General features: G+C 48.1%; 1 protein-coding gene across 1 annotated transcript in view; it reads left to right on the plus strand.

Moving 5' to 3' along the window:
* The window catches only part of TSACC (TSSK6 activating cochaperone), a 24452-nt gene extending 11933 nt beyond the window's left edge, over positions 1-12519 (plus strand). Inside the window, exons 6-8 of the mRNA XM_067710454.1 lie at positions 706-786; positions 6211-6381; positions 11192-12519. Coding sequence (XP_067566555.1) covers positions 706-786; positions 6211-6274 — 145 coding nt within the window. The 3' untranslated portion in view covers positions 6275-6381; positions 11192-12519. The remainder of the gene's footprint in view (positions 1-705; positions 787-6210; positions 6382-11191) is intronic.
* Positions 12520-12869: the final 350 nt, after the last annotated feature.

Genomic DNA, 12869 nt, shown 5'->3' on the forward strand with positions numbered 1-12869 from the left:
AGAGGTGAAGGCAGCTTGGACCAGGGTCGTAGCCACGGAGGTGGTGAAAAACGTTTAGAGTCTGAATATATTTTGAAGGTATAGGTCTCAGGATTTGGTGATGGATGGATATGATGTATGAGAGAAAGAGAAGTCAAGGATGACGCTAGATTTTTGACCTGAACAGCTGGAATGATAGAGTTGTCATTTATGAGATGGAGAAGCCTGGGGGAGGAATAGGAAGGGGTGGATGCAGAAGCAAGGTTCTGACTGTGTTAGATTTGTGATGCTTGTTATGTATTTAAGTGGAAATGTCCACCAGGCAGTTAGATACATGACTTAAATTCAGGGGGGAGGCTTGGGAGGAGAGAAAAATTCCATAGACATCAGTATATTAATGGTATTGAAAGCCACAAAACTGGAGGAGATCACCTAGAGAATGAAGAGGCAGAGAATAGAGCTCTGGGCACCACAAGGCTAAGAGTTCCATGAGAGGAAGAGCTACTCTCAGGCTCTGCTGTCCTTAGCTTTGACTGGAAAGGCTAAGGTAGTGTTAGATGAAAACATCTTCAAGAATGAAAGAACCAAATTACCCTTCTTTCACTGTTAGGAACGTAATTTGATTACTAGAAACAAAAGTTACTTTAATTATTTTCCCAAATTTTCCACCAATATTTTCTTTCCCGTACTTCCTTGTCTCTGATTTTCCAATCTTTCTCCTTCCAGGCCCCTGATCAACCAAGCCATTCACCACTACCGTCCAGAACTCCATGTATACTCGACCTCAGGCCACTTCTGCCATACAAAGTAAATGACTGACTAGGTGTGATGCTCAAGGCTCTGGTCCGGAAGGATCTCCCTCCATGGTGTCCTTTAGGGCCACCCCTGAGTAAGGCTGTGATACAGCAGCAGCCCATTTACAGCTAACCCCAGTGTATCATGTTGACCCATCTCTGGACCAGACTGGGTTTTTGTTTTAACTTTGATTTACAGAGAATTTAGAACATACACATAAGTAAATAGAATAGTATATGAACTCCCATCTATCCCTAACTCAGGCTTAACCATGGCCATTTCTGTCCCATTCATCTCCCCTCTCATGATATTTTAAACAAGTTGCACACATTACATAATTTCACTGTAAATATTTTAGTATGTATCACTAAAAGATAAATGCTTTTGAAAAATGACATTATTATTACACTTGAAAATAGCAGTAATACCTTAATATCAAATATATAGGAAGTGTTCAAAATCAGACCTGAGTTTTTGTTCCTCTGTTAGTTGGTCTTGGAAAGTTTCCCATGAGGCCATAGATATAAGTTGAGGGAAAAGCACTGGAGCCAAGGACATAGACAGTCTGGACCACCAGTTGATGTAATTAGCATGGGTCTTTTGGCTCTGCTCAGGCCTAATCCCAAATATGCCATTTTCCCATTGTACAATGGATTGCTCCTGTGCCCCCTCAATCTTATGACTCAATGGATCTGATAATACCCAGTCAAGATGAGTAGCTCTGGATGAATAGTCACTCGATGTCCCATAGTCAGTGCTGGGTCTGTGCTCAAGCCCTATAGCCCATTTTTCAAATGATAACATTCTCTTTCACAGTAGGCAGAGTTTGGCTCCAGAACCCTGAGTCTGTGTTACAGCCCTCCTATTGGGGCTTTTTAGAGACTCTCTACAACGTTCTAATCCACTGTAGAGGCCTTTGGATTCATTATGTTTTTTTGTGTGTCATGTGGCTTTAGTGGCAGGACAGCTTCAATCATAGCCTGGACATGCCATAGAGCTCTCTCTTGCTTTGAACCCCACTCAAAACTGATAGCGCTTCAGGTCACCTAATAAATGGTTTGGAGCAATATTCCCATGTGTGGGATATGTTGCCTCCAAAATCTAAAGAGTTCTGAGGGCTTCCCTGGTGGCGCAGTGGCTGAGAGTCCGCCTGCCAATGCAGGGGACACGGGTTCGTGCCCCGGTCTGGGAAGATCCCACGTGCCGCAGAGCGGCTGGGCCCGTGAGCCATGGCCGCTGAGCCTGCGCGTCCGGAGCCTGTGCCCCGCAACGGGAGAGGCCACAGCGGTGACAGGCCCGCGTACCGCAAAAAAAAAAAAATAAAAATAAAATAAAATAAAGAGTTCTGCCAGTTACCATTCTTCTTAGTGGTAGGGGACACAAAATGCAACTATTTGTCCTTCACTTTAGGGGAGATGTTCTGGCATACCTCAGATTATTGGATCCCTAAAAATTTCTTCAATGTTGCAGTGTTGGAGGACAGAGGGAATGAAAAGCACCCACCAAACTGAGAAGGCATCTTGAGACGGAAAAACGAGGCAGCTCCGTATAATCAGTGGATCAGTGGGTGGGATTGGGATCGAGCTGCTTTCCATACCACAGAGGGGCCATTGGGATAATTTTATAGTTAACCTAGGGTATGGGGGTATGTGCTTGGAAACAGGACGTACATTCCTAAGTTAAGATTTGTGAATGGGTAACTAGTCTTGTGGGCACTGGGAATATGTCAGGGAAGGTTTTTCATCATTGTTTGGGGACTAACAGAGCATAGAGGCTACCTAGTCCGAATGATCATTAGGAAATATCTATTAACTACGAAGCCCTTGATGACAGAGAAGTGATTCACTGCACACTACAGTCCTGGGTAGGGTCAGCGAAAGGTCAGGAGAAACTGTAAGGGCCCAAGATGGCGTCAGTCACACTAACAGCCATACAGTCAGGAGCCTGAACCTTCTAGTCTTACTGAACTACTTACCACTTCATGATCATCAAGTCCAATTAGTAAATCATCAATATAGTGGACAGGCATATGTTGGGCAGCGCGTCAAGACAATTGATTTCCCTTCAGACTCTTATTGGTTAGAGAACAGAAGAGTTAGCATGGTCTTATGGCGAGACAGTGATTGTGTACTGCTGTCCTCATATAAAGGCAAATTGCTTTAAACCATCCTTACCAAGGAGGATAGAGAACACACTTGCCAGACCAATAGTCACATATCAATGCTAGAAGCTGGCCAGTAAATACACCACATTGAGTATGGCAGCTATGATTGGGGCTACCATGTGGTTAAGTTTATGGTAACCCATTATCGTCCACTCTGTTTGGCTTCTGCAGGAGCCAGACAAATGAATTGAATAGTATATGAACCCTTATGTATCCATCCCTTTATCCCAACAAAACTACCATCCCTGTATCCTTTACGTATTCGATGGTGGTGCTGATCGCTGCAAGGGGAGAGGATTGCTTCTGCTGGCCTGGAGCGTTCAGATGAAGCTGGAGGTTCAGCATTCTCAGGTTCATGTGCACAGATGTCTCATTCCAGGTCTTTGAGTCTTACTCTTTTCCTATCAGGGTCCTGACTTTGATATAGGAGACCTGTTGGTGCCGTGCATTCAGTCTCCTTTGCTGTTCTGCTACCCTCAGTTAGATCCCGTATCTGATTTTCTCACTGTCTGCCCTGCAACTTAGATGAGAGTCTCCTTAGACATTGCCAAAGAGGCTCTCTGACTTTTGTGGTATGCCTTGAGTTGTTAGTTAGTTGACCTGAGCCTATAATTTTCTTTTTTTTGAAGGCTTCCAAAGCAGTTAAAAGCCAGCCAATCCTTATAAATTACCATTGCCCCCATGCCATTAAAGGGTCATAGCTATCACAAATGCCAACACTTCACCTTTTACCACATCCCTGTCCACCACGGGTGAGAATCTTAGTTATTTGATGCTGTCATACACCAGGAATTACCAGCAATGGAATCCTTTTTGCCATCTGACTAAAAAGTGATCCAGCTCCAAAATCCCATCCTGATAGTCTTCATTCTAGTCTGGAACCAGTTGTTTTAGCCAGTTTCTCCCCAAAGCAAAGCCTGAATCAAGAGTTTTTCATGCAGGTAGTTTAGTTGGGAATGAGATCCAGAGAGAAGGTATGCAGAACAAGCGGAGTGGACAGGGAAGAAGGGAAAGATGATATAAAGATGCATCATTCAGTTGGCCACCACTACAGGTGACTCATGCTCAATCCCACAGGACCTTTTGAGGAGCCTCATGAAATGGATCTCAGAACCATTTCTGAGAAATGAAATGAAATGAAAAGAGGTAATGAAAAGGGGAAATGTATCTATTGGCTCCTGACCCCTGCTGATCAAGAGTGCCCCACTCTTGTTAACTCCCTGTCTTAATCAGTCTAGGATGCTATAACAAAGTACCATAGTGGTGATCATTTTGTAATGTATAAAGATACCGAGGGAATTCCCTGGCAGTCCAGTGGTTAGGACTCCATGCTCTCAGTGCCGAGGGCCTGGGTTCCATCCGTGGTCAGGGAACTAAGATCCCGCAAGTCACACAGCATGGTCAAAAAATCAAAACAAGACAAAATAAAATAAAATACAAATCGAATCACTATGTTGTACACCTGAAACTAATATAATATTGTAAGTCAGTTATACTTCAATAAACAAACAAAAAACAGAAAAACAAAGTACCGTATACTGAGTGGCTTATAAAAAACAAATTTAATCTCATAGTTCTGGAGGCTGGAAGTCTAAGATCAGGGTGCCAGCCTGGTCGAGTTCTGGGGAGGGTCCTCTTCCAACTTCTTGTATCCTCACATGGTGAAAAGAGGGTGAGAGAGCTCTCTGAGGTCCCTTTTTTTTTTTTTTTTTTTTTGCGGTACGCGGGCCTCTCACTGTTGTGGCCTCTCCCGTTGCGGAGCACAGGCTCCGGATGCGCAGGCTCAGCGGCCATGGCTCACAGGCCCAGCCGCTCTGTGGCATGTGGGATCTTCTCGGACGGGGGCACGAATCCGTGTCCCCTGCATCGGCAGGCAGACTCCCAACCACTGCGCCACCGGGGAAGCCCTCTGGAGCCCCTTTTTAAGAGAACTAATCCCGTTCACGGCGGCTCCACCCTCATGACCTAATCAACTCCCAATGTACCACCTCCTAATACCATCACATTGAGGGGGTAGAGTTTGGAGTTTCAGTTTCAACTTGGAGTTTCAGTTTCAACTTAGAGTTTCAGTTTCAGTTTAGAATTTTGGGAGGCTACATTCAGTCCCTGGCACCCCCATGCTTTCAGTTTACACATGCATAAGTCTTTGTAGGTTCTTGCAAAGAAACCCCAGGGCAATAAATGGGAGGGGTGGCACAGATTCCAAGGAGAGACACTGACAGGTTGTACCTGCACTTAACTGGTTGAAGCTTGTATGAAACTGTCACCGCAGCATTAGCTGGAGCAAGAGGTAGGGTCCAGAGGATTTACAGAACAGTTGCCTGTTATAACACATGATAGTGCCTTTGGGACATCCTCATGACAGTGTCTCAGAGGGAATTGCAGGGAGGGGTATGGGAGAAGGAAGATGGCTGGTGTGCCTGAGCGGCGTTCCCCCAGTGTCCTTCTCCTCCTGGCTTTCCCCTCAATGGAGCTGAGATTTCACTAACTATTGTTCTTCTTCCTTCTTACCTGACTGTGTATCCTAGATTTTGCCATTACTTCCTCTCCAGGGCTTGATTCCTTTTTGGGTTCTGGGGCCTTTCTAATTGCTCTGAGGCCAAGAGAAAGGCCCGGAGAAAAATCTCTGAGGGGAGCCTGGGTCCCTCCTTCTCTTCTACACTGGGGCAGAGGGGGTGGGGTGGAATTGACGGATGGAAACCCTGGGATCCTCACAGCCTTCTAGTCTCATCCAGAACCTCCAGCGCAGAGTGCTAAACTACCTCCCTGCGAATAAGCCCTCTGCTGTGGGCTTCCTCTGACACAGGGTTTTGGTTTTCCCTTCCCTTTACCACTGACACATTGGCATTTTTCCACTGAATGAACAGTGGTGCCCGGACTGACATCTTCTGCTCAAGCCTGCTTTGCCACCACTTTCTTCTCTGGGTGAGCTGGGCCAACTCTTGCCTGGCAGGTCCTTCCCTCTGTGTACTGACACTGACTCCTGGGGATGGGATGAAAGCCAAGTGGATGGCAGGGTCCCATAAGTGAAGACCTCATAAAGCAGGCAGTCGGGTCCTAAGGACTCAAGTAGTCGATTTTCTGAGACAGGAGGTGATGGGTGCATCTGATTCAAGGACTACTGTTTGCTGCCAAGCTGAACACTTACTGAAAAAGTCTGAAGATGGGTAGTTTTTGTTTTGGATTTTTCAGGAAGTGAGACACTAACAAAGAAGTGAAACCATTCTGTGATCTCAGGTTTGACTGGTTTGACTGGTTTGCTCTCTAAGCAGGTTAAACCATGAACGCACATCCTTGGTGAAGAGGGTAAGCCATTATCGACCTTTGTTTCCCTGAGGTTCTGAGACTCTTAGAGCTAGAAAAGGCCTGAAAGTTCGTTGTTGTGCATCAGAATCACCCAGAGGGCTTGTTCCATGCAGACTGCTTCTGGAGTTTCTGATTCGGTAGGTCTGGGGAAGATCCTGAGAGCTCTCCTTTCTTTCTTTCATTTATTTATTTATTTAATTTTGGCTGCATTGGGTCTTTGTTGTCGTGCGCGGGCTTCCTCTAGTTGCAGCGAGCAGGGGCTACTCCTCGTTGCGGTGCACGGGCTTATCACTGTGGTGGCTTCTCTTGCTGTGGAGCACGGCCTCTAGGCGCCCGGGCTTCAGTAGTCGTGGCACGTGGGCTCAGTAGTTGTGGCGCACGGGCTTAGCTGCTCCACGGCATGTGGGATCTTCCTGGACCAGGGATCAAACCCGTGTCCCCTGCATTGGCAGGCAGTTTCTTAACCCCTGCGCCACCAGGGAATTCCCAGCCTCTCCCTTCTAACGAGCTCCCCGGTGGCAGGGGGCTGATGTGCTGGTCTAGATCAGCGATCCTCACCTCTAGCTACTCATTGAAATTGTCTGGAGAGCTTTAAAAGAAAAATACTGGTGCTGAGACTCCACCCAAACCTATTAAATCAAAGTCTCTGGGGGTGGGGGCAAGCACTGGTATTTTTTCAGAGTTTCTTCCCCAACCCAAATGATTCAGAGGGACACTGATCCAGTGTCTCCACCAGGCCAGCATGTTTCACTTGAGGGAGTGCGTGCTGCCATACGGGGTCTCTCACAATCATCTGCTGAGCCTTTTCAACTTTCCCGCAGTGGCTCTGGTGAGTGTGCTTTAGGCCCCCTACCCCTCTGTGTCTATGATTCTCCTGCCAGGAATTACCCAGCTACCTGCCTAGCTGCAGGAAGCCCAGTCTCCTCCCAGGGCAGCAGGTCTGGGTGCTAGAAGGCTCTTGTACCTAAACCTGGGTCTGACTCCTACAGCTTTCTCCAAGCACTTAGTAAGCCAATTCCGTGGTGAAGACAGGAACCAATAGTGCCATCCCCAGCCCCTGCAATCTCAGACCTCCATTGCCCAGATAAAGCAGCCCCAGTTCCTGTAACATCCTCCTGTGGTTTTCATCTGAACCTGCTTCTCTGTTTATTGCTCATCTCAGATGTGGCAGTTCTAACTGAATCCAGAACTTCAGGTATGTCCAGAGCTTGGAAAAATGAAGATCGGAAGGGGAGATTCAGAACCCTGGAGGAGTTCTCTGGGAGCATTTCCCCAAGACACTCCTCCACCCCACTGGCCCAGCTTCTCCCTTCCTGAACCCAGGATCTTCTGGGTTTTTTCATCTGATATTTGCAAACCACTTGACAGGAGTTTGATGCCGTCAGACCACCAGTTTCAAGGAGTGACACATTTTATTATTATTATTCTTTGGCCACGTGGCGTGGCTTTCGGGATCTTAGTTTCCCAACCTGGGATTGAACCGGGCCACGGCAGTGAAAGCGCTGAGTCCTAACCGCTGGACCACCAGGGAACTCCCAGTAGTGACACATTTTAAAACAATACAGTTAAAAAGAACTTTAGTAAGTTTCACATTCGTGAAGAATCAGGAGTTTTTTGTTCCTGTTCTTGACAGCTTTTCCCGTTGCTGTGTGACCAACGCATAGAATAGTGCCTGGCACATAGCTGGCTCTCAGTAGCCATTTGCTGCATATTTAAATGGCTAATAAAATGAAATACTTAAATAGATAAATATTTATTGAATGAGTAAGTGGGAAGGATGATATTGTTTACAAACTGATCTGGCTAAGAAGATAGGACAGTGAAGGGCACACTGAGAGCCAGCCAGGGAGCCTAGCCCAGCCAACAGGGCGGGGCCCCCCTCTTTCCTGTCCACCATCGCTGCCCACGCCCGCGGAGATGGAGGGGTGTGGCCTGCCCCCTCCATGGGAGCTAACCTGCTACTGGCTTGAGCTGTGAGTGCTGGAGCTGCAAGCCTAGGGTGAAGGTGTTGTTGGCAGAGGAAGGTGGGGACTGGTGTGATGACTTAGCTCCATTGCCAGCTGACCAGCTGTCTCAGGGTGGAGGGCCTGGCAGAGGAAGCAGTAGAAAGAGCGGGCCCTCGAGGATGGAGATCTGGAAAGGACTCCCAGCGGCGGGAAAGGACTCACCCTGGTGGAGTCAAAGTCCTGTCTCCTTTCAGCCCAACATTTCAGTCAGCAATTGGGTGTGGGGACCATGCCATGCCCAGTAGAGGGGTTGCCCTCAAGGTGGCCCAGTCCAGAGAAGGGGTGGAGGTATAAATCCCAATGGGGCATCCAGCACTCTAATTTGGGGAGCACACAACAAGGAGCCCAAAGGCAGGGAATCATACTTGAGGTGGGCCTCGAAGGTGAAGTCCTGTTTTAGTTGAAGAAGGGGCACGCGGGTAAGAGCCTGAACTAACTACCCGCCAGAACTAAAGTACAGAGTCTGGAAAGTGAATCTCTCAGCCTGGAGGGAGAAACAGGCTGCATTTGGGAGGGGTCTTCTCGGCTCCCTGCTGGAGATGGGCCCGCCATCAGTGGCTCAGGTCAAAAACCTGGGTACCATCCTTGACTCGTACATTAGTCAGCTCAGGTTGCCATAACAAAACACCATAGACTGGGAGTTTCAACAACAGAGCTTTATTTTCTTACAGTTCTGGAAGCTGGAAGTCTGAGATCAGGGTGCCAGCATGATCTGTTTCTGGTGAGAGCTCCCTTCCTGACTTGCAATCAGCCACCTTCTTTCTGTTGACCTCACTTGGCAGAGAGGGCGAGAGTGAAAGCGAGAGCAAAAGAGGTGGGGGGAGCTCTCTGGTGTCTCTTCTTATAAGGGCACTGATCCCATCATGAGGGGGCCACTCTCATGACCTCATCTAAACCGAATTATCTTCCAAAGACCCCATCTCCAAATACAGTCACCCTGGGGGTTAGCACTTTGACGTATGACTTTAAGGGCACACAATTCGGTCCATAACAACTCCTTTCTCTCTCCCCTCATATCCAATCCTTCGGTAAACCTTGTCAATTCTACCTTCCAAATATTGGGCTGACCAAAAAGTGCGTTCGGGTTTTTCATAAGACGTCAAGGAAAAACCCGAACGAACTTTTGGGCCAACCCAGTACGTCCAGAATCTGACTGCTTCCTGCACTGTTACTGCTACCGTCGGCTCTTGCCTGGGTTGCAGCAGTGGCGTCTGGACTGGTTACTTGCTCCCCAGACAGCCAGAGGAATCCTTTAAAATAATACATCAGGTCATATTATTTCTCTGCTCTTGACCCTTCAAATTTCTCCCCGTTATCCTTACGGTAAGGTCCAAACTCCTCACCAGGGCCTTGAGCCGTCTGTGTGCTGGCCCCCGCTACCCCTCCTGCACTGCCCCATGTCTCACTGAGCTCTTGTCACACTCCTTGCTGTTCCACCTCAGGGGCAGTGCATTTGCTGTTCCCTTGGCCTATCAGTCTGTAAGATCCCCTCTCACTTCCTTCCATCCCTCCTGAGGCCTTCCCTAGCAATCCAGTCTAGCAGCATCCCTGTCACTCTATCCTCTAGCCCAGCTTTGTTTTCTTCAACAAACCTCTCGTGACATCTTATGTATCTATTTGTGTGTGTTTATTGTGCGTCTCCCCCGCTAGAACAGCAGCTCCATGAGGGCAAGGACGATACCTGTTTGTTCACTGCCAGGTCCTCAGGGTTGAAAGCAAGGCCTGTTTGACCTTGCAACGCATGGCTCAATAAATAGCTACGAAATGAACGGCTGAATGGTCATGACCTTGCTTAACAGCATTAAGAGACTCAGATCCCACATTCTCCTCTGTGTCTCAGGAGCTTGGTACGCTGGTGGGGCTGCAGGAGGGAGATCAGAGCAGACAGCCCACGTCCCTAGATGTGCCCCAGGGAGGCTGAGTCTGATCACAGCCCAGTCTGATCGCTCTTCTGCAGCTCCTGTCAAACCTTATGGAACCATCTTACCACCTCCATCCCGGCTGCTTCAGGCCCGGGGCAGAGAAGATGTGCTTCCAACCTTTACAATTGTCCTGTCCTGGGTCGTATGTAAAGAATATTTCTATCCAACTGCTCCCTTTCCAGAGAAGAGAGGTGTTCATCACAAAGTGTCACTCACTTTTGGGGAGGGGAGGATGGGACTGGCCTAGGAGAGCAAGGGTCCAACACCAGGATGCCTGAACAACAGCTCCCGGCAGAGGGAGACGTAGTAGGGCTTGAGCCGGCTTTCCTGGCTTGTCCAGGGCGGAGTGTGGTTTTGGTTGGTTTGGTGGCGGCAGCAGAATCCTTAGGAGAACTGAGGAAGGGAAGCTGGGGTGGGGATGTGGCTTCTCATCTCCTCGCTCCCTTTAACTGCTGTCACCTCCGCCTGACCCATTTCTAGATGCAATTCCACTGCACCCTAGATTCCCTCCCAGCTTTTCTCTCTCTATCTCTTGTTTTTGTTTTGTTTTTTTTGCCTGTGCCACATGGATTGTGGGATCTTAGTTCCCCGACCAGGGATGGAACCCTGGCCCTCGCAGTGAGGGCTGAGTCCTAATCACTGGACAGCCAGGGAGGTCCCCCCTGGCTCTTCTCTTAAGTGGCTCCAGTCAGGCACTTGAGAGTTAACTGAACACAATTATATTTTGAAAACTAAGGACTGAGGGACTTCCCTGGCTGTGAGTGCTGACCAACAGTCACAACCATGGCTGTACTATTGAAGACGTACTACATGTCACGTGATTTGTGGACCTTAATCCTCACAACAACCCCTGTGGGGTTATTACTATTCTTATCTCCATGTAACAGATGAGGAAACTGAGGTTCAAGGCATGGTAAGCAACTTCTCCAAAATCTCTTTTGGACAGAGCTGGGACTCTGACCTCTGTCCCTCTCATTCTGAGGCCACACTCTCACCTTCTGCTCTTTGCTGTCTTTCAGAATTTTACTGTTCAGGAATTGATCACAGACCCCCAACAGGATCGCAAGAATTGCACCACTGAAGCAGAGCTGCTGTCAGGCCTTGGGAACTGAGACTACATCTCATCCATCTTGGCATCCTGAGAACAGAGCATGATTCTGCTCTGTTTGATGGTGATGGAACGTGGAGGATATTCCTCCAGAATCTAGCCCGTAGCGTAGCACCTGGCACATAGCAGGAATGCAAACAAAATGTATTACGTGAGTGGAAAACATTTTAATTTGATATCACTGCCTTCTGACAAACTTTTTTCCCAAGGTATTGTCATTTTCATTTTACAGATGAAGAAACACAAGTAATCTGATTTTGGCAATCTTTTACATGGAAGTTGTTTTGGTGAGCCTCTGGGGACAGAAAGCCATATTTGATTTTACCGTTGGCTGTATGTAAACACAACAATATTTTGTATGGTGCCACTGTGGCTGTGGTTTTTGGGGAAAAACGAGGTCTGGGGTTTTCCACCCCCAGAAAATGGGTGCTGAGGAGTTCTCTAGTATAGTTTCTTTTTCTAGTTTCATACCAGACTGTTAGACAAAAAGGAATCCACCTGTTCCACCTTACCTGTGAAATTAGGCCAGATCTCACGGTAAGCCTCACTTCCTCTGGGAAGCCTTCGCTGATCACCCCCAGCATGGGTTGGATCCCCATAGGACCTGTCTCCCCCACTATCACCTTGGCAATGCGATTGCCTGCTGATTCACTTGCATCCCCCCCAGATAGACCTCCCACCCCCACCCAGGGATATATCTCGTTCCACTGTATCTCCAGCCCCTAGCACCGTGTCTGGCACACAGTAGGTGCTCAATATATGTTTGTTGAATGAATGAAGGCTCTGCCTTCTCCCAAATCTCCTCTATTCAAGAGTTGTTGTGTCACAGGGGCTGCTGGTCTGATGGCCCTTTCTGAATATGCTTGTCCTAGGCCCCAGACTCTGCTGGTCACTGCCTCCAGCCGATGACAGGAAAACACATCAAGTCTGTGTCTGCCCCCTCCATCCTTTCCTGTCCCCAGAGGCGCATGTGCCCATAGTATGTTGGAGTCAGCAACCCATTTGCCCTCTCTGCTCAGCCAATCAGAACAATAATAACCATATCTGTTGACTGCTTATGAAAATGCCAATGCTCTACATCAATTATTTGTAATCTTCGTAACACTTCCACAAAGGGAATATTATTACTCCTATAGATAAGGAAACTGAGACTCAAAGAGAGCTCAACAATTTGCTGAGGTCACACAGCAAAGATGTATTGAATGAAGGAAGGAATGAACAAACAAGTGTCTTACTGATTCTGGTGCTTTGCTGTTTTTCTCTTTTGTTCTCCATAAACACTGGGGATAGCTTGATGGAGCAAAAGGACCCAATTGGCTTTGGGGATTCCTGAGCCAAGAGAGCAGAGAATAGGGAGGAGGTGACCCCAGTAGAGAACAGCTCCAAGCAACCCCGAGTTACTCAGTAACCCAAACCCTGGTCCCCGTGGACAGCCTGGCCAGGCTGGGCCAGGGCAAGCAGCAGACACCAGTTCCCCTTGGCCACCCTCAAGTGCCCAGCTGGTCACAGCTGGAAACTGGAGATGGAAGGTCAAAGATTGGGCAGACCCCAGGCCGGGCAGGATGGGAGCTGGTGACAAAGTTTGGGCC

This window comes from Pseudorca crassidens, chromosome 2, assembly GCF_039906515.1.
Source record: "Pseudorca crassidens isolate mPseCra1 chromosome 2, mPseCra1.hap1, whole genome shotgun sequence".
In the NCBI taxonomy this organism is placed as follows: domain Eukaryota; kingdom Metazoa; phylum Chordata; class Mammalia; order Artiodactyla; family Delphinidae; genus Pseudorca; species Pseudorca crassidens.